General features: G+C 31.3%; 1 protein-coding gene across 1 annotated transcript; it reads left to right on the top strand.

Annotated features, from left to right (window-relative positions):
- The first annotated feature begins 5,003 nt into the window (after positions 1-5,003).
- LOC119684187 (proton-associated sugar transporter A) lies at positions 5,004-16,901 on the top strand. Its single transcript, XM_038098161.1, has 8 exons — positions 5,004-5,191; positions 12,828-13,090; positions 13,146-13,403; positions 13,456-13,557; positions 13,624-13,844; positions 14,901-15,340; positions 16,174-16,348; positions 16,403-16,901. The coding sequence occupies exons 1-8, from the start codon at positions 5,004-5,006 to the stop codon at positions 16,631-16,633; spliced, it is 1,878 nt and encodes a 625-aa protein (XP_037954089.1). The 3' UTR covers positions 16,634-16,901.
- Positions 16,902-23,787: the final 6,886 nt, after the last annotated feature.

Genomic DNA, 23,787 nt, shown 5'->3' with positions numbered 1-23,787 from the left:
GGGATAACATGAATATATCATTATTTTTTCATTACATCAACGAAACAGCATCCGCAGCAATTTTCTTCAATTAATATATCGGGACATAATGTGGTAGAATGGACAAGAAATAATGAAGATACTCGTAAATTATACCTTAAATGTAAATAATTATATCGATTTTAAATCAGAGTTATACAATTTAAAGCAGAAAAATTCAATATTAAGCTGTTTATTTTGGTTGATTCTTTGTGCCAAAATCCGAGAAAGCTCTGTTTTTTAAACGTATTTTTTTTCTGAAAAGGCCTCAACTATGTTGCAATATAATTCGAAGAAAACTAAATGTAATTTAATCCCATCTTTGAAAAACATTCAATTAAGAAATTAGTACCTAATCGGAGGTCTATTTAAACTGTTTGCTGTAATCTCAAAAGAATTTTAATTGCATAGGCATTTGGCAACGGCCTCTGATTTCGTAAATAATTTATTATTAATGTATGTAAGTACTGTTATTGTTTGCTAAGTGGATGTTCTGCAGAAAAACTGAAGTCATATTAAGGAAGTTAATGCACCCTCGTCGAGTAATTTGTAAGCTATTTCGTTAATGGTGCATTTTTTAAGTACAGTTACTTAATAATACATATAATATATAATAATTATATTCTTAAAAGAAGATGAGCAAAAGATGTCACCATGGACACGCTCATGTTAACTCATAATTTAAAATGGCACCTAAAGTTATTTAAATGGCAACTGCACTGAGTTAGGGTAAGTTGAGAAGGCGCGTGCTGATTGTTATCAGCACTTTTACTCGGGGGCATATATTACCCATTGTGATGCCCTCAAAGATTATACCAGGAGAGGCGAGTTGCTGACCTTTGTTATCTTCTATCCTTCTATCTTATATCAGTGAGTTACTTAATTATTTATTTATAAGTTAAAATTAATACACTGTCTTTGCATGTCGATGGCCTAAGTAAAAGTAAAAGGGTCTTGCCTATAAATCTGGGAGCTGCGAGGGCCAAACGAGACTTTTTCAAAGAAATAAGTTTGGTAACAATCAGCCGAGCAAATAATATCGCATTATTGTACCGTTGTTGATTGGGCCGAATTTGAGAGACTATGGGTGTTAACTTATATAATAATCTATAACTCTTGCATTTTTTATTACTCAACGCAACATTTTTTTACATTTTTATAATTGCATATTTTTTTAAAAAAAAATTAGGAATAACTCTATTATTTCTATAAAGAAGAAATTGTATCGTTTTTATAATTTAAAAGAAAACAGTAATACTAATAATAATTTTTTAAAAGTAACAATAACTGTTTTATATAATATTAAATAATATTATATAATTAATATTAAAATAATTAAATAAAATGCTCAAACGATATAAATGAGATACATAACTTACATAGGTGTACTGTAGTTATCGAATGATTATTGTAATTTGAATATTACTTGAACACTTTATATAATACTAATATATATGCTAAAGTTAGTATTTGTTTTTTTATAGCAAGCATTTTTAATAAATACAAATAAATAAGGCGAAAATCAATAAATATTGATGTCGGTAACCGTGAAATTCTTTTGTTAATACACGTATGCAGTGTCATCGTGTGACATTTCAAAATATCATTGAAACGTAAGAAAAACTATTTCCAATGTAAGTGCATATATACATAGCTATATTTAACCACTTATGTATCTATATATTCATATATGCTGCCATTCAAGCATTCCAAAAAATAACCAAACAATAACAAATGGTAAATGACAATTCCGGTATATATAATAATCATATACTAGATTAAATAAATAAATGAAAGAAAACTTGAATGAAATTATCTCTCATCTTTAAATAAATTCTTAAATTTTCCCTTATTTAAACTTCTTTCGAATTTAAAGAGTAAAATGCTTATTGATCTGCATAATAGCAATTTAATAAAATTAAATAACATAATCCAATTTTGAATCCATTTATATCATTGTAGTTTCGTCGTACGCATGCTTTATGCATAGTGCCAGAAAATCTAATGAAACTTTTCATTTAATGTATTTCGTTAAACCATAGTAGTAGAGGCAAAATACTGAGCTCCGTGGAATGCGACAGTTATATAGAAAATTCGTTGGTACACAGAAGACATACAAATACGTTTACGGGGAGTGAAATTTAAAAAATCAAAAAAAAGTGTTTAAAAATTTGAATTAAATTTAACAAAATACATAATATAATAATAAAACAGAAAAAGTTAAAGAAAGTATTGGGCAAAATTATTTGGAACTATGGGAAAATATTTAAATATTGAACAAATATAACATACATATATATTAAACTTGATTTAAATTAAATATATATATAAATACGCAGTTTTTCAAAAAGTGCTTCACAAAGAAAAAAATTGTGTTTTTAGAATTCATATGTTAAAACAAGAGTTATTATTTTTTAATTTGTGAAAAATATTATGCGCTTTGCTTTAGTAATATATTATCTATACAATTACGATAAAAAAAATTCATTTAAAGCAGCATAACACCAACTGTAATAACAAAAATAAAATATATTTAAAATTAGTGTAACATTAGTGTAAAGAAAGTGTTTTCACCAGCAAAAAATTTATATATACTATGAACTGGTATTAAATAGGTTAATTGAAATACTCTAATACTTCGTTGGACTCTATTATATCATTCAAGGCCGATAAGATAGGCATTACTTAGACAGTACTTGATTCAAAAAGTTGACTTAAGTATGACACTGACTTAAGAATAACGTAATTTAAAACTTTAAGCATGACAAAATTCAGACAAGTATGACTTTATTCACTCAAAAAACTATTGGTTATCATTTTGATTTGATGTCTATTGTTTCCGGTTGTAAAATAAAGTTTATTTTTTTGTTTGATTTCTAATAATGTTTAAACGAAGCAAAAAAAGATCTTTTGCCTTGTTACCATTGTATTCTATAAGGTAGCTTCGTAATGGAAAATATTCATTAATCAAATACAGGTGCAATGACAAACGAAAACCTGAGGGGCACAAATATCCAAGAGCCGTCAGTTTAATTCCCATGAATTATTTCGCAAAAGAAAGCGATTTTTTTCATTTGTAACATTGTGTAGCACTAACATTTTTAATTTCTTAACGGCTTTAGATTGACTTGAAACTGCTCAGCGTATATCTGCAATCCGTTTAAAAGTTGAGCTTTTAATAATAACCCCCTAAAAGTTGAGGTTGTAAAAAAATTATTTATTTATAAAGATACGACTTTCGTGGCTATAGTAAACTTGCTACAAATAATAAACATTTTTACTTTAGCCAGCTTTCTCCAACTTCCTTCCCTTTATTTTTTCATAAAGCGAGAGAAAACAGCAGGAATTTTTTTAAGCAAATTTGCTGAAACACAAGAATCCCAGAAATGTACTAGAGATACGGGTTGAAGATTTAAGTTCAACACCCTTAAATTTACCCAAATCTATTGAAAAATCAAGAATGAGAAAACAAGACTATTTTTGTTGCAAATTGTAATGAAATTTGTGCACCACTAACAGATGATGTTGCAAAGTCATATGTTGATCAAAACATTTTTAGGAACCTTACAACATGGGTTTGCTTTTGCAAATATTTGATATTAAAATACAAATTGAATTATTTCCAGTCTTATCGTTGGAAATTCGGACGAAATTGGAAAAAGTTCAGAGCCTTTTATTTTTAACAGCTGTTGTCCAAAATATATAAGAAAATCGCTAATATAAGATTATTTTCAAAATCTATAATTTTTTTTTTCTTTTGCTTTGCTTTTCTATAAATTTATTCTTAAAAACATCGTTATAAATTCCTATTAATTAAATATTTATTTTAAGTAAATATTTCGCAATAATAAAAATGCAAAATATTATTGCATACCCTTAGATTATAATCGAAAGTTTGCCAAACATTAAAGTGGGGATTATATTTTGTTATCCAGAACTTTTAACGGCTATTTTCACACTCCATCATTATAATGTAACATCATATACCATATGTTTCGTAATAAAAAACGATGTTGTCCCAATAATCATGTAGCTTATTAATGTGCATTAAAGTGAGAGATAAGTACTTGTCAATAAATCCTGATGAAATTAGTGACTTTACAAAACGTATCTTTTTGTTTTGTAAGAAACAGCAACATCACAACTCATAGCAAGCGCTCTGATTGTGAAGTATGACATATTTTTTTAACAAGTTCCTATATTTTGATGTAACGATTTGTAAGGGCGGCCACTCACTTGAGTTGGTCGCAATCTGTCTTCGGTTTAAGCTTAATTAATGATGCTGTAAACGGTTCGCCTATTTTAAAATAACACCAAGTGCAATTGTTTCACAAATTTTCCATCACAATAGTTGATATACAAACTATATTATCTTAAACGAAACACTTTTACTAAATGTTACGTCCCACCGTCGACAAAGGCGGAAAAATTTATAATTCTAATTACTCTGGTTACAAACAAATTTATAGTTCATAAGTTCTTATGGACATAGATCTTTCAAGTAACGATGAATGCATCCCTTGACGAGAAATTAAAAAGAAACAAATAATATATAAACACTTGTTTTTTTGCTAATATTTGCTTACTAATATTTTTGAGTGTTTTTATTTTCGTTGTTTTTGCTTTAAATAAGTTTAAATTTTGTTGTCATCCTATACCTCATATATTACTTAAATTAAATGATAGTATTAAAAAAAGTGTGTAAAATTAAAAAATAAAACTGTGATTTTAGAAAATAAATTCAAAAACTAAGATTTTACTTTGTAGAAATGTTTTCTTTACAAATTATATATCCAAATATTAATTGAAAATCTTGATTAATTGAAAATTTTTTAGAAATATGGGAAAGTTTCTAAATATAACTTTTAAGCAACAAAGTTGAATTTGTTAATTTTTTATTTGGAATACTAATTTGTCACAAAATGTTGTGGTAAAATACTATTAGAAAAATTCAGTGGTATAATCAATTTTAAAATCCATCCATAATGGAAAAGTTACATGAATATCAGGGACTTACTGGACGTCTGCATGAATGGCGAGATGCTCTAAGAACACGCATTAATGATTTTGAGGAGAATGGGAAAGGAAATGTTTTTGAAATTGCTAAAAATACAGCTAGCAATCAACTTAAGGGAAATGTGAGCGCATCTCAGGATTTTTCTCATATATACAGGTAATTGAGTTTTGACAGGATAACATTTAGTAATTTAAGTATTATATAAATTGCTTGCAAAATACGGTTGTGAATAAAAATGAACGTTATTAATAAATTTTCAATACAATAATAACATTTAATAAAATTTTAATACATTTTTTTATTCACACTCTTTCAGCATTTTGTATAGCATTTTTTTTTAATTCTGTTACTTAAATATTTGTTTTAAAAGTCATAAGGTTACAACTCTTTGTCAGTTTAAGTTTTTTCACATACACACAGTATATAGTTAGTATTATATAAAATATATTTTAGTTGTTTTTAGCAATTTCATCATTCCATCGGTTTTTCAGGCGTTGCTTTTTCTTCTCCCTAATACCTAATCTTCCCGTTTACAATATGTTCTTTTACATTCACTTGATTATAATTCTATAAACGTGACTTAGCTAATTATCCAACAAATTTAATAATAATTTCACGTTATGCCGTTAACGTAAAGATCTATCTTTCTTCATAACCGAGTAATTCTTCGTGATATTTTGTATCAGTATATTCACACATTTGACACCGCACCTAAATTTTGCAATTGGATATATTAGTGTTTTGGTGGTTCCGTGTGTGCAAATTGGGCTCCATTTGTCTATATGCGGTCATTGATTACATACTTTTATTATCAATTTGACTGAGTAAAAGTTCCAGATATATGACTTTAAGGACTTTTTTAAATTCAATTAGCTGATCATCAAAAAAATATAAAAGTCACCATTCTATGTCAAATTTAAATTAAATTTAAAATTAAAATTAAAAAAGAAAACTAGAATCATCAGCAAAGTCATATATCTTGAACCGATATATTCTAAACATTAAACTGAGGTGGTTTCACGAAAGTATGTGCTGTTATATGCAAAGACCATAAAAGTTATTACTTTGAAAAAAAATCAGTTAATAATTCTCATCGCTCTCCTTTTAATAGAAAATACCGAAAATAAAAAGAATTAAATTTTTCACAAATAATTATTTTTGTTTACCTTTAACTTTTTCACTCGCTTTTTATTTTAAAACGAAAATATTATTATTCTTGCCTTAACGAAAAACTCAAAAATAACTATTACTTTTCGAAAGCAAAAATAAAACGCTTTAAATGCAAATTATTTTTGAAAAGTAAATACAAGTTGCAAACCGAGCGTTTTATTTGCAAGCAGAAAAAAATAAAACAGTTTTTGTGTTTGGTGGTTGTTGGTGTGATCGCTAAGATAAAATATTTACAACAAATTGGTTAATATTTTTTTCATTTAGTAAGTTTCGCAGTTACAAATCCAATCGTGTATATATATAAATTTTAGATGTGTATATTTATATGAATAAAATCGGCTATATGTACTTATTACTAAGCAAATTATAAGACGAACGAAACGAGTGTTATGTAGGAAAATATATTATATATATGGACTTGAAGTTAAATATATTTATTTATAATGTCTAATGATGACGTATAAAATAACTTTTTACGGACTTGTTCAATTAGAAAATTATTAAAAAGTGTATTATAACTGTACTGTATCGTTAGGCCTTTTATTTTTTGCTCTTTGTTAGAATTAAGTATATTTAAACAATATCAATTACAATAAATCTCAATGTATATAATGTAATTATTTCACAACCAGACGATACAATTCTCTAGGTATTCGTCCACTTACACTCATTTTCATCTTATAATTTTCGAAATAACCTTTCGAATAAATAGAATAAATGCTGTAAGCGAGTAAATATAAGGCTTAACACGAAAGCTAAAACCTGCAATCAATGACATTGTTACTTGATCAAATAAACTGTTTATTAAATTGAAAAATAAAAACTTATTTTATTATTTATTTTATACAATCCAATAATATATTTTATTAATAGAAATTTAATATACATTTAATACAATCATTTATTATACAATTACAATAATTTATGATATAGTTTTAATACAAGACACTAATAGATAATAAGGTATTGTGTAGTAAATATTTCACACATCAAGGCGTTAGCCATTTGCCATTCTTATACAATAATTTAAATAAAACTTATTATAAAATTCAAAATAATTAATTTATAAAAGCTTTTTTATTTGAACGCCTCTATAAGCTACTCAGCGAAAATGTTACAATTTCTTCTATTTAGAGCATCATCGTTGTCTTTCATAGATATACATATCATAGTCGTTATTAGTAAGTAATTATTTTCGCCAAAATTTCTGTAGATTTGCATATATTAACTGATAACCACTCCATTTGATCAGATATTGCGTATAACAGCTTTTCTAGAATTTACTCCAAGTTAGAACTTTTTTGAGGTCGATTCGAATATTATATTCTTGTGTATTCTTATAAGTACAACAAGCGACAAGTACATAATATTCTAGAGATAATTAGATCAACTCCAATATTCGACTACGTACCACATAACAGCCTAGAGATAGCTCATAAGATTATGTATTTTGTGTTTAAACTCTTATTTTGTTCATAAAAGCTTCTTCGAATTGCTATTTATAATGATTTTTAAATTCCTTTGTATTTGAACCAAATATTTGATAAAGGACACATTATGGGTTACAATCACTCTTAAGTATTTGTATTAACATTAATTTTGGTTCTGATATATTTATTTAATATTTCTTTCACACATCTGCAATACCCTTTAATGATATCAATTATATCCTGGAGCATCTGGGATCTATCTGAAAGAACAACCGTGTCATCTGCATATATTACGCTTTTGATTGTAGATGAAAGGCAGCAGAGGATATACTGGTTTCATTTGCCAACATTTTGTAGAGTTTTAATACTTCTATAGTGTTGCTAATACTTTCACAGAAGTATTTTGAAGCTTGTCTTTTTCGTATCCATAATCGTTTTGTTATAAAGCTTCTGTATTCCGACCAGTCATTTTTCCACTTACGTATGTTCTCAGTGGAATTACCTTTACTTAAATACTTTACTCTGCTTTGAGACTTTTTACCGCAGTTTCTAATTTATTTCATTCTTAATATTTTCTCCTTATTTTCCTTGACTTAGGTTATAGTTTAGATTTTTTTAATATTTATACCAAAATTTTTTAGGGTTCCTTTCGACTATAGCTGTACATGTAAGTATAAACCCTACTATCCAATTATTGGATTGGACACCATACACACATTACCTTACCATACCTCATCTGCTGGCGTTAAGTCTTCTTTTATATAAAGCAAATATCAATTTGTAACCGCACCACTCAGATGCATGATTTTCCTGGCTTCTCCAAAACTCATAATTTATCCTGACACCTGTTGCGTGCTTGTTAAAGATTATGGTTCAATCTTTCAAAGCTTACTTAAAGCCCATTACTTTTCCTCCGTGCAGCTTACGTTTCAGAATTTGTTGTGCAGATCAATATTTATAGTCTTCTGGTTCTTTGATTTTTGTCTGTCTTTCAAAAAGTAATCAATGTCACAAGTGCAGTTCATGTCGTTAATTCAAGGCGCTCAGAATACTGAATAGATGGGAATTACTTACACAGAGCCATGTATCTTTTAGTTGGCTGCAACAAGGTCCCAAGCTTATGGAATGGTGTGACTTACATATGGTTTTAATGAATGCAGACGCATGCATCAGCAGTTATTTCATCAGCCAGCTGTTAAAGCCATTAAAACAATACCATCAGTCAGGTATACTTCCAGACTGTCATCGTTATCGTAATCCACAACATTCTAAGCAATGTTCGATCAAGGTTCATCTATAACACTGTTGCCAAAGATCTGGGAGTCACGGCACTCGTTGCAATTATATAAAATGAGACTACCGAGGAATCTCGCATCGTTAATAAAAAGTTAAAGGTGTAAACGAAATCCTAACATATTAACTAAACAATGTGCATTCCGTCAAAAGTCTAAACCAGCAGTGTCACTCATAGGTCAATTACTCCTAATAGCCTTACTAAACAAAAACAATTACAACGCAGAAAAATGTTTTGTTTTTCGGTCTTTAAAGCGAAAAAAAAATATAGTTGCGCGTTTTAAAATAAAAATAAAAATAAAAAGCAGAATGTATGAGTTATATGTGTGTGGAACTAAAAAACACAGAATAATTATTTTTAAAAAATATAACATAAAGCAAATTTAATTATAATTTTTATATAAAAAAATTATATTTAATATTTTAAAAGGTGAAAGATAAGAGTTATTAATTAATATTTTTTGTTTAATAATAACCGTTGCGGTCCCTGGTTTTATGTCATACAATTATAAGGTTATGCCGTACAAAGAAATGTTAAATTAATGCAGCGAATTTAGTACAAAGTCCTGAGGTGCATTACAAACGTTACAGTACAAAGACGTAGACAAAGATTGAAAAATAACCGTTTTTTCAATAAAATTCATATTTGATTGCATAGGTCTCCGACATATTTAATTTTACATAAAAAATGTCTCCCCGAAAGTTATAGACCTTTTAGAAATAAACAATTCACTCATACAAAGCTTTTCTGTATTTTTAATAATTATTGAATAAGAGAAAAAATTAGCTGAAATCACCCGATTGAATTAAGGCAGTTCTATGAATGCATTTGCCCCCACGATTATACCTATGTTGTTTACTAAATTTGCTGCAAAATAAGTCCAACATTTGGATAATTATATACATAAATGAGTTTCTGTGTTATTCTTGGAATACGGAGTGAGTTTTATAATATTTTATCGTAGTGATTAATTCAAAGTGATTACATTAAAAAGTGTTACCGAGATGTCTTCTTTAAGTTTGTGTAAAAATATATACCTTGTTGGTTATCATTCTAGTAGGTTGACTGGAAATAAATTACCATCAAATAGGGAAGTATTAAAAGTCCTTTTTTATCTTGCGTGTGGTTAAGCTATGGTTAAGTGAAAGTGCTATATTACCTATACAAGAAGTTATCATATTTTGACAAAAGACACATAAATGAACGATCACAAAGAGTAGAAGACTTAAAAAATCAGCTCAAAGTTTGTGAGCTAAATGCAGCTTGTGTGCATCGGGATGAAAAATTGCTGCCAGCTTTAGAAGGAAAACAAAATGTGGACCGTCGACCTATTATAATCTCATGAAGGTGTGTTGAGAAATTACTTGAAATACCTGCACTAAAAAATGGTACCGACAGAGCACAGGCATCTGTTATTTGAATGGGGTTTGCTGGATTACTTGCAAGCTTTAGTTTCTGAAATGACAGCTGTAAACACTGTTCCTTTTAACGAAACTTGCTCAATTATTGAAAAACATTAAGAAAGAGATGTTTTATATTTACATTAAGACTGAAAAGTTTTCGGAAATTCTCATTTAAAATTCGCGCGCTGTATATTTTTCGATATTTTAAGTTTATGTAGTTTGGCAGCACTGTCCTTAATTACTATGCCAAAAATGAGCGCGATCTGTCAGACAGTTCGTTTACGGCAGCTGTTGAAACCAGTCCACCTCAGTAGTGCGTTGCGAAATGTCTTCGACGGTCGTACGACCGTCCTGAAAGGCTTTGTACCACTCATAAACTTGAGTTTTCGATAAAACTGATTCCCCATAAGCCTTTTGTAGCATTCGCAACGATTCTGCACACGAAATTTCGTTCGAAACACAAAATTTGATGCAAACTCTTTGTTCAATATTTTTTTCCATTGTTTTTTTCGCAACGCACTACTGAGGTGAACTGGTTTCAACAGCTGCCGTAAACGAACTGTCTGACAAATCGCGCTCATTTTTGGCATAGTAATTGTCCTTAATTGCTGCCAAACTACATAAACTTAAAATATCGAAAAATATACAGCGCGCGAATTTTAAATGAGAATTTCCGAAAACTTTTCGGTCTTAATGTAGCTTGCAGAAATCACACTTTCGAAATTATTCTCAAATGTATCCTCCATACTAAGGTTTGTAAGTCTGTAAGCCCAAATGTTCTACGATTTCAAATCTTTTGTGCGAAAACAAACATTGACATTTTGACAGTCGACTTAGATAATGAAAAAGTGAGAAAATCATTGAACATAGATGATGTGTTATGAAATACAAGTTTCCTTTATAAGATTCGTAAGGATATCCAACCAAGAGGTGATTATAAGAAACTTATGGAACTTGTATTAATATTTTTACGAGAAAAGCCGAACTGCAGCATAAAGTTTCGTTCTCCTGGAAGTATACATTTCGCAAGATGGATGGCGAAAGCCATGCATGCATTAAAAATATTTTTATTTAGGAAAGAGTTCAAATTATCTACAGAAGAAGAAAATGCTCTCTGCGATATATGTATATTTATTACTAAAGTATATGTTGAAGTATGGTTTAATGCTTTGTCATCAGTTAAAGCTCATTTCCAAGATTTTAATCTTCTTTCTACTTTCAGTCAATATGAAAAAACTGATGAAGATATATGTAGAGTTACTTTGGAAATATTATGTAATCATCTTTGGTATTTAAGCTCAGAGCCTGTTCGTTTTGCTTTTTTGGATTTAAATATATCACCTGAGAGAAAGACAAAGATGGTTTCAAATTTGAATATAGATAGTGATGACAAGGAAGTCAGGAGAGTATCATTAGATCGCGCAAATATAACTAAAATCGTTGAAAAGAGAATTGAACAGTTTGTAAACAAACATACAAAAAACATTTTTAATCGTTTCAAGTTGTGGGATGATTTCATGAAAATATGTCCCACAAAATGACATGAAGACCTTAGTTTTATGAAAGCTAAATAAACGCTTTTAAGCTTTAAAGTAGTAAATGATACGGCAGAGCGAGGAGTGAAACTAATGCTAGACTATAACTCAATTTTAACAAAAAAATGAGAATTAAAAACAGTACATATTAAAAATTGTTGACGATTACCGCCGCCGTTTTCCAAATTCTAATAAAGATATTTTATTTTAGCAGCTTTAAAAAAAATAATAAAAATCATGTCGGAGAAACCCGGAATTAGTACCTTTTTATTAGAAGAAATATTAAATTATAGCAACTTTTGTAACGCTAAAGCGAACAATAACATTCATAGCACTTGCAAACCTAGCAATCGGCTGATTTCAGCTAATTTTTTCTTTTATTCAATAATTATTAGAAATACAGAAAAATTTTGAACGAGTGAATTATTTATTTTTAATAGATCTATAACTTTTGAAAAGACAGTTTTTATGTAAAATTAAATATGTCGGAGATATAAGCAATCAAATATGAATTTTATAAAAAAAACGGTTATATTCCAATCTTTAGGGCTCTTGAGGCGCCCAAAGATTTCCACTTATCCAATCGAACTAAAACTTTACACAGATTATTTTTTTAGTAACATGAACCGATCTGGGGGTGCCGTCAACTGATTTTTCGAAGAAAAAAATTACCCATATACCTTAATGGCATCCTAATGGATATATATGGTTGAATTAATGTTAAGAATATTTCAAATAAAATTTAAATTTACGAATTATTTTACACATATAATTTTTTTTTTTTTGAGATTTTCGTGTTTACGCTAATATATGATTTCAGCATGTTTTTATTCACGCATATTCCACCACATTTTCATATTGAGCCTTCTGACTCTGAAACATAAGTTCGAAATAAGATTATTTCTTTTACTTATTCTGAATAATAAAAGCAAATTGTATAATTATTAATATTATTTCAAGATTTAAAACACGAATGGAACTTGTACGGATTTCTGCTGCAGTAATGGGTATTGAATTTTCTTATGCTGCTGAAACAGCATTTGTTTCTCCAACTCTTTTAAAAATTGGAGTAGAGCATAAACACATGACTTTGGTATGGGCATTATCACCCTTAGTCGGATTTTTTCTTTGTCCCATACTTGGCTCCATGAGTGATAGATGCAAGTTAAACATGGGTCGACGTAGACCTTTTATAATATTATTGTCAGTAGGAGTTTTGCTAGGTGATATATTTATCAAATAATAACATTATTAAAGAAATTTTGCATATTAATACAGGTTTATTGCTTGTTCCAAATGGAGAAAATTTAGGTTATTGGTTTGGCGATAATAACATAAGTGCCACGGCCATTAATATTACAAATAATTCAAGTCAAGCGCAAAATACATTACCTATAAAAATGTTTAATACGACGCTAAGTTCACAGCATTCATATGGAATTTTTTTTACCGTTCTTGGAACTGTTTTATTAGACTTCGACGCTGATGCATGTCAAAGTCCTGCTAGAACATTTCTTTTAGATATATGTGTACCAGGTAATTATACAGAGCTTGTTATTTTTTAAATAATTCATGTGTTTGATTAAAGAGGATCATGCTAAAGGATTATCAACTTTTACAATAATGGCCGGACTAGGTGGATTTATGGGATATTCTATGGGAGGTATTAATTGGGATTCAATGAAAATTGGTAAACATCTTATTATATATATATATAAATTTGTATTATAAAATTAGATTAAATATTTGTTAAAAGGTCGCGAGCTTGGAGGTCATGTAAAAGCTGTATTTACAATAGTAACTTTTATTTTTATTGTGTGTGTAACCATAACAATCACCAGCTTTAAAGAAATTCCTTTGTGGGCATTAAATAAATTAAAGGGTAACATAACCAGCAACGACGGTACTGATGACTATCCAGCAACAAATTATGGAACATTACGTAATGACAAAGTCAACCCAATGGATATAAATGAGGTAAACAGAATCCCAACCAAATTACACATGTATATGAGTACAAGAAAACATGGCGATTTTGAATATTGCCAAATATTAATTATTAGTTGTGAATATTTAAAACTTTATTAGTCTGAATATAATTTATGTATTGTAAGTAGTAGGAGTAAAAAAAGAACCGTGGAATTTTGCGTTAATCAAATTTTGACTTGTGTCACTTTCTGTCATTTATTCGTAAACAAAAAAAAAATAAATGTTTCTGGACAAGAGGAATTCAATGGAGGATAGCGTAACACAAATACAAAAATTAAAGTTAAATTTTACATACATACATTGCAGACAAATTAGTTCTATTTCTAAAAAAATATTTAGGGTAATAAACCCTACAATTTTTTGCCCAATTTTACTCGAGTGTCATACTGAGCCATTGACAATATAAAATGAGTGATTATAGTCTACAAAGTTGATCATCGCTTCCTTACAAAAACTGGACTAAATCCATAGTGCTCATTAGCACATCATGCATTAATTCTAACTTTTAGCGATAGCCCCATACATTTGCACTGGGAAAAAATCGTTATATAAAAATATATATGCATCTCAGTATTAAAAAAATTACTTCGTCATTTGCTTCTATTTTTTTTTTGTGTTCTTTGTACTCGCATTAGCATTTGGCTTTTTTTTTGCCAAAAATCATAATTTCGAGAATTTGAGCCTGAAATTTTAAGATATAGTTTTCAAGATTAGTTTTTGCAATTTAATTTTGATCCTTCACTTGCCAATATTAACACAGATTGCGATATTATTTTATATAAGGGCTGCACTAATTTGGTTAGCATATATGGTATATCATAGCAGCTGCTGACATTGCTATGATAGTCCGTGATAGTCCGTGTAGTGGGTTAATGTCATATTTTGTGGTTTTATTGAATTTTTCAAATTTTCTGTTTTTTTGTAGTACTGGAAGTGTTGCTGTTGTACTATCTTTCTACGTTCTTGTTTCAACAGATAAATATTTTTACCTATTACCATAAAGTGCCAAATTAATTTTTTTTCTATTTTCTATTTCTGTTTCAGTTAACAAATATAACCAACGAAAACCCAGAGTATAACGAATCTGTTGAATTTGATCAACATATAAAAGAAACTGTTTTTATCGAAAATAGTACTGAGATTTCATCAGATGTACACGAACAACCAGAAAGTTGTGCACTGCAATCCAATACTGACCAATCATTGACAAATTATTTACAATCTATTTTGTATATGCCTCATTCGTTGCGCATGATTTGCTTGACCAATCTCTTCTGCTGGATGGCTCATGTCTGTTATTCTTTGTATTTCACCGATTTTGTAGGTGAAGCAGTCTTCAATGGAAATCCTCGAGCAATAAAAGGATCAATAGAACAAATTCGGTACGAGGAAGGAGTTCGGTTTGGTTGCTGGGGGATGGCGATGTATTCATTATCATGTGCAATTTACTCTGTTTTGATTGAAGAACTAATTAAACGCTTCAGGTATGAAAATCATTCACAACATAAATATACAATATATAATTTTTAAAAAGTAATTGTAGTTTTTAACCGTTTTTATTATTTCATAATTGATAACGCAATAATCAAATTTTTTTTAATGGTAACAAAACCCTGATTAACAAGACAATAGCGCATGCTACACTTCTCCGGTATAAATAACGTGACAAAAAAGCAATCTGGGCAGTCAGCAAAGCAATCAGTATATATCCACAGTGTTCCAACAAGTAATTATCACCGTCTATTTTCTCCTTCGCTGCTACGAAGCTCATATTTCATAGCAAATTTTATAGATGAGGTTGAAATTTACATTTCTATCACCAATCCATTATTTTCCCTATGCGGGTTTTTAGTTCAAGAAATTCACATTTTTTCACAACAGTCAGCTAAACAGCGAGCTCGATCCCATACTTTGTGACAGCTTTCCACTATTCCACTGTTATTATTCTAAATTATTAAGAAAATTATAAGAAAACGACTGTTGGTGGACGAATGCTTAGAGGAAGAATATCGTCTTTATAGTTTGCTCTTTTTAAAAATAAAAAGCCCGACGTAGAATTTATTTTATTTTCAACAATAAGTTACAAAGTGTTTTACTTTCATGTTTTAAAAATAATAGTTATTCTTGAGTTTTGTTTTTAGTGAAATTTTGGGAATTTTGGGTTGTAATTTTTTGATACAACTATAATTCAATACAAATTAAAGATTTTTTATGTTTATTAGAAATATTATTATTTTCATTTATTTTTTTTAAATACTATTATTAAAAAAATATATAAAAGTAAAATGAATATTTTTTAATTACATCTTTCTTTAAGGGTTAAAAAAGTTTACGTGGGGGGATTGTTGTTTTACTGCGTTGGAATGACTTTAATGGCATTAACTCGATGTAAAGAAAGCGTGATTATCTTCAGCTGGACAGCTGGCGTTATGTATTCTACGCTCTTTACAATGCCATATTTGATTGTAGCACATTATCATTCCATGGGCACGGTATGCATTGATTTCATTACTTTTTATAATATATTTACTTATGTTATATTTTAGTTTGAACTCAGCACAGACAACACTAATAAATATGCAACAGATGTTCGTGGATTAGGAACAGACATAGCAATGGTAAACAGTATGGTATTTCTAGCGCAATTTATTTTATCACTGTGTATGGGAACAATTATATCTATATCGGGAACAACAACAGCTGTTATAACTACTGCTAGTTTTCTAAGCTTTTGTGGGGCAATTGCAGCGGCCAACATTATGTACCTGGATTTGTAAATTGTTTTATCAGGATTTTTATTAAATATAATTGAAAATTTAGGAGGAACTAGTACATATGTTAGCGTTTAATTTTAATGTCACAGATTAATTAATATTTACAGATTGTACTAATATTTAATATAAGGCCTTTTCGGTGACTCGCAAGTATGACAAAAAATGCATGCTGGCCTATATATTGACTTCGCGATGCATTGGTATCTGTCACGTGTTAAGTTTTCAAATAGCAAAAATAGCTTAATGTAAGTAAATTACATTGTGTATAAAAATAAATAATTAACATAAATTAAAAATGAAAATGAATACAAAATTAAAAGGAATAATAAAAATATTGAAAATTTCAAAATAAAACATTGAAATTTTTCTTTTTTTTCCAATTTTCAAAAATATGAAATTTTTGAATTTTGTTTGAATTTTTATTTGTTTGAATATATATTAATTTATATTCGTTGGAAATTCCAATGAAGGTTCACAATAGTTCGCTTATTGCGTTGGTAACACTTTTTTTTTCACTAGTCGATATACTTGGCCAGTATACCTATACTGGCCGAGGTAGAGAAAATAGTGTTGTTGTTTTGGGTAGATTTAGGCCAGTATAGGCCAGTAACGTGCTGTTTTTTGCCGTACTTGCGAGCCACCTAAAAGACCTATAATTATTTATGTCAAAATAGAATAGATATTATAGTGCGATTTATGATATACATAAAAAATATTAGTAAAAACTATCAGAATAAATATATTCCTAAACATTTTTTAATAAGCAATTTAAGTTCCGAATACTGCTGTGACAGTATCCTATACTGTTAATATAGGACATTTTACAGATCCACATATATTTCAAAAATTACTGTTAAAGTCGCTAATCTAAAAACTAAATCCATAAGTTGTAGAAACTTCATAGGGTGTCCATAAATCAGAAGGTGAATATTTGTAAGGGTGAACTTTTATTAAAAATTTTAACCCCACATAAAACTAACTAAAATATAGTACTTATATTAAAATAAAACACCTTCCACATAAATAAACGCAACACATATACAAACTGCAGCAGTCACCCCAAATATTTAAATTTCTTGAAATTAAATAGAATTCAGCAAGAAAACAACCCAATTTTTTTCAATGCTTAAATTTATGTATATTCTAAAATTGTATTAAGTAAGTAATAATATATATATATATACACTATAACGAAAACTTTAAATATAAAATATTGTATCAATAATATTACAAAATAAAATCTTAGGAGTAAAAAATGTATAAACCTCAAAATAAAAATGTGTCAGTAAAACAGATTAGAAATTAAAAATTATTTATCAAAAATTTTAAGCTAAAACACCATGCACATCATTATAAAATTAAGCAGAAAAGGACTATCAAAATTTAAAGTCAAGAGTAGTGTGCCATATTTCTTCACCAACGGCACGTGACGAGAATTTTCTGATCACACAACTAAGTTATATCACTCATCTATACATCTGCAGAAGGCACACTTTCGAAAAATTTGGTAAGAGCAGGTTACATTTCCTATCTTTCGCTCGAAAGGATTGTACTTCCTAAACATTCACTAGAAGTAAATTATGTACCCTAAACATATAACATGTTATATTGTAAATTATAAACCAATTACTCTCGGATTAGCTTATACTTTCTACACCTAATTAATATTCAAAATTTAACTATCAGCAGGCTCACGAGCAGACAACACCTAGAAGATTGAATCAGGAACACAAATGCATTTCTTTTAATTTAACCTCCGCATTAAAATAATATAATTGTTGTAAACAAGACTCGTTATTCTGTGCAAAATTCATAATTCTTTTTGAAATTTAATAAATAAAATTTAAATAAATTAATTTTAATATTTAAAAATAAAACCTTTTAATACAACCTAGAAAAACATTTTCAATTAACAATTAAACACAAACAATTCAACGTTCAATAAATTGAAGAAATTAAATTAATTTTCAAAGATATAATTTAAACAACGTACAACATTAAAACAAATAAATTTCGAATTTGTTTATTACGATTAAAATAAAAAATATAATAAGTAGTTTGGGTTACAAGTTGTAACGACACTTTTTGGTGACGTTCAAAAATATTTAGTTTTTGCTGGGGTATCCTCAGCCGTCGTCCAGAGTCATTACAATGAATTTATATTCGCGGGGAAGAGTTTCGTAAAAGAAAGATATTGTTTAAAATTTTTTATAGTTTATTTCTTTATTGCTTCAGTATATATTCATAACAAAATTATTTAGATAATCGTGCGAAAAATAGAATTGATTTAATAAAACTCGTAACAAAATAAAGATATAATAAAAGGAAAAAAACAAAACTCAATATGTATTATTAAATATATAAAAAAAATATGTACTATTATATATTTTCTTCTTCAAAGATATTCGTGTATCCAGGCGATACCTAGCTGTGCCGTAGATTTGATGGACGAGCGCTGAGTTTCTATGTACTATTATATATTTTCTTCTTCAAAGATATTCGTGTATCCAGGCGATACCTAGCTGTGCCGTAGATTCGATGGACGAGCGCTGAGTTTCTATGAATAAATAACGAAGATTCTGCGGACGAGTGTCGTGAGATGGCGTGTAGTTCTTCTGAGACTACGCTACGGAATATTCATAATATGTCCGTGCGAATTATTTACTCCTTCAAATATGTGTATAATAATTTCGTATCCTTTGCCGTAAAACCAACGCAGGATTTTAATAGTCATACATATATTTCTTATGGATGTATATATGGTTTATAGACATATATAATTTCCTATCCTTTGCCGTAAAAACCAACGCAGGATTTTAATATTTATACATATATTTCTTATGAATATATATGTTTCATAGACATATATAATTTTTATTTATATATTTTTGGCGTAATACCACCTTGACGAATGCTCATAAACTCGTGCCTGCTTCATAATTTCGCTGTCTTAAATACCCATACGCGGGAGCTTTCTTCTAGCGTATTTTAAATTTTCCCGTTCGTTTACCCACTGGGTTGTGCAGTGTAACCGCTGTGTTTATAATCTTTGCCGTGAAGCCGCTGCGCTTTTGTGTTTTGTTTTCGTCGTGTTTTGTCTTCACAGTTTGTTATTCTAACACGCGCTTTAAATCGTCAATAAAAATAATTTTTTTTTTATTTAAAATAAAATGATCAAATTATTGTAAATAAATAAAATTAAATTAACCAAAAATTACAATTTTCCTCTTTTATTGTTTAAAATAACCTGTGTTAATTCAGTGCCTAGTTTTTATGTAGGCGGAAATTTGGTGTCAAAATTTCCGTCCTTACAAAGTGCTTAAACTACTTCACATAAATAAAGCTGCCAAGCTAACATAGATTAAGGATCTGAGATCTGGATGTCTTGGAAACTGACGATTGCTTAGAGTGAATCATTTCCGTACTACGTCAAATCACCCTCAAGCGAATGGCATGGTAGAGCGTTTCCATAGGGCATTGATGTCGGCTATCCGGTGTCATTCCTCAAGCAGTTGGACGCAGTCCCTTTCACTTGTGCTGTTGGGATTGTGGGCGACACTGAAGCTATGTTAGACCTTTGAAGGTAGACCTTTGTTTGGTAATCCACTTTGTGTTCCGAGGCAAATGCTTTCGGCCTTTAAACAGAAACCGTTGGAGACCGTGATGAGAAAACTACTGTCATTTTCTGCCGCGAACCTACCTTGTCTCGAACCTACCTTGTCTTAGGTTCGGGTGTTGCTCAACGTCTTTCTGCAGAGGTATATCAACTTTGCAGGCATACCGAACTCAGACATTGCGGCGTAAACGCAATTCCTTAAGGAGCTATCAAAAGCTGCTTTATAAATGACAAAAAGGTGGTGAGTGTCGATATTATGGTATGTTTGTGAAGTTTTCCAGGATTGTCACGATATGAATATCTGGTCAATGGTGAGGCGAACAGAATATTTACTACTTACTTACTTAGTTGGCCATTACAGACGTGTGTCGTCCTTGGCCGCGTCGAGTAGCCTCCGCCAATCAGCCCGATTAGTTGCCTTCTGACGCCAGTTGGTAGTACCGAGCGCCCCCAAATCGTTGGTCACCTTGTCCTTCCACCGAAGATGCGGACGTCCTCTACCGCGTTTTCCACCTTCGGGTATCGAATCAAATACCTTTCTAGCCGGAGCACTTTCTTCCATTCTCACGACATGACCAAGCCAGCGTAGCCGCTGAATTTTTATGCGCTTAATTATGTCAATGTCGCGGTATAGCTCATACAGCTCATCGTTCCATCTAATTCGATACTCGTCGCCAACGCGTAAGGGACCCATAGATCTTCCGAAGAATTTTTCTCTCGAATGCTCCTAACGCCTTCTCATCACTGTTGGTAATTGTCCAAGCTTCTGCACCATACAGCAGGACAGGCATGATAAGGGATTTGTAGAGCGTGATTTTTGTTTGTCGAGAGAGGGCTTTATTTCTCAATTGCTTACTTAGCCCGAAGTAACATTTGTTGGCAAGAGTAATTCTTCGTTGAATCTCTAGGCTGACGTCATTTTTGGTGTTTAAGCTGGTTCCTAAATAAACAAAGTCTTTCACAACTTCGAACTTATAATTGTCAACAGTGACGTAGGTCCCAAGACGCTCAGGAGATTTGTTTGTTGACAGAAAGTACTTTGTTTTGTCCTCATTTACCACAAGACCCATTTGCTTTGCTTGTTTTTCTAAGTTGGAAAATGCCGCACTGACGACGCGGGTGTTCAGACCAATGATATCAATATCGTCGGCATACGCAAGCAGCATTACACTTTTGTAGAATATTGTGCCAGTACGGTTTAAATCTGCTGCTCGAATTATCGTTTCCAACATTAGGTTAAAGTAGTCACACGACAAGGAGTCACCCTGTCTGAAACCTCGTTTGGTATCAAACGGCTCGGAGAGGTTCTTTCCAATTCTAATGGAGCTGGTGGTGTTGCTCAACGTCATTTTACATAGCCGTATAAGTTTTGCTGGGATACCAAATTCAGACATAGCGGCATAGAGTGTGCTTCTAGTCGTAGTGTCAAAAGCAGCTTTGAAGTCGACAAATAGGTGGTGTGTGTCGATTTGTTTTTCTTGAGTCTTCTCCAGGATTTGACGCACGTGTCTGGTCTAGAGTGGATTTGCCAGGTCTGAAGCCACACTGATAAGGTCCAATCAGTTGGTTGACGATTGGCTTCAATCTTTCACATAGTACGTTTGACAGAACCTTATATGCGATATTTAAAAGACTGATCCCGCGGTAGTTGGCGCAGTTTGCAGGATCACCTTTTTTGTGGATTGGGCAAAGCACACTTAAATTCCAATCGTTGGGCATGCATTCATCCGACCAAATGTTGCGAATTAGCTGTAGCATGCATTTTGATAGCTCTTCGCCAACAGCTTTAAACAGCTCAGCCGGTAAACCATCGGCGCCTGCAGCTTTGTTGTTTTTGAGCCGCGTTATAGCTGTTTTAACTTCATTATGATCGGGAGGCGGGACGATTATTTCATCGTCAACGATTGAAAATTCGGGATCATCTTCGCTTTCAGTCACATTGCTACTACCGCCATTTAGTAGTTTCGAGAAGTGATCCCTCCAAATATTAAGCATGCTTTGGACATCTATCATCAGATTACCGTTTTCATCTTTGTAGGAATTAGCTCCGGGTTTATAACCATAATTTTTTGATAGAATTTTCGAGCCATATTCCTGTCGCCCAGCTTCTCAAGCTCTTCGTACTCACGTCTTTCTGTTTCCTTCTTTTTTCGCCTGAAAAGACGTTTCTCTTCCCTTCTCTTTTGCCGATATCGCTCTTTAACAGCGCGCGTCGCAACTGACCGCAGGGTGGCTTGATATGCTGCGTCTTTCTCTGCGGTAGCATTGCGACACTCTTGGTCGTACCAGCTGTTTCTTTGTATACGGTGATAGCCGATCACCTCTTCTGCAGCGGTACGCATAGAGTTGGAGATGTGGTTCCATTGCGCGCATATATCGGCTTCTTCAGATGAATTTTCCAGATATTGGGAGAGTCGAGTAGCGAAGTCATTAGCTGTCTGTTGTGATTGCAGCTTTTCGACGTCTAGCTTTCGCTGTGCTTGTTCACGTACCTTTTTCATCGCACATAAACGTGTGCGGATCTTGGCTGCAACAAGGTAATGATCCGAGTCGATGTTGGCTCCACGGATAGTACGTACATCCAAGACACTGGAAGCATGCCTTCTGTCTATCACAACGTGATCAATTTGAGATCTTGTGTTTTGATCAGGTGACAGCCATGTTGCCTTATGTATGTTGAGATGCTGGAATCTGGTACTACTAACCACCATGTTTCTAGCCGCGGCGAAATCAATCAGCCTTCTTCCATTATCAGAAGTTTTCGTGTGAAGGCTGAACTTTCCGACAGTAGCACCAAAGATACCTTCTGCGTTGAAGTCTCCAACAACGATTTTGATGTCATGATGGGGACAGCGTTCATATGCTTGTTCAAGCTGTTCATAGAAAATTTCCTTGGTGTCGTCATCTTTATCTTCCGTCGGGGCATGCGCACATATTAGAGTGATAAAGAAAAATTTTGCCTTAATCCGGATTTTTGCGAGCCTTTCGTTTATTGGTGTAAACGTTGAGACCAAATTTCTCAGCTTTTGGCCTACCGCAAATCCGACTCCAAACTCGTGCTTTGTTGCATGGCAGCTGTAGTAGATGTCACAATGATCTCGTTTAGAGCATCCTTGTCCCGTCCATCGCATTTCCTGGAGAGCGGTAATGTCAGCCTTATATTCCTTGAGGACATTAACCAGCTGTATAGATGCACCTTCTTTGTAAAGAGTTCGGACATTTCAGGTGCATATTTTTAAATCGTGTTCCTTAATATGTTTGCGTTTGTCGTCATCAGTAGATCGTTTCCTTATCCGAGGCTGCCTCTTCGTTTGCATTGAAAGAATTTTTTAAATGGTGGGTTCCAAGCCCGACGCATAACCTCATATATCCCTGAGGTGGATTTCGCTGCACACATTAGTTCACTACGCACGGATGATTGTAGCTATCCAGAGGAACCACGTGGAGGCTGTGTGTCAACTTGGAGAGAACACTGACAAGGATCGCGCTGGCATTTACCATGTTAAATCCAATCAGACACTTTACCTTGTATGTTCAATCC

This window comes from Teleopsis dalmanni, chromosome 2, assembly GCF_002237135.1.
Source record: "Teleopsis dalmanni isolate 2A chromosome 2, ASM223713v2, whole genome shotgun sequence".
NCBI classification, from domain to species: Eukaryota; Metazoa; Arthropoda; class Insecta; order Diptera; family Diopsidae; genus Teleopsis; species Teleopsis dalmanni.
This window is presented reverse-complemented; position numbering and strand designations above follow the sequence as displayed.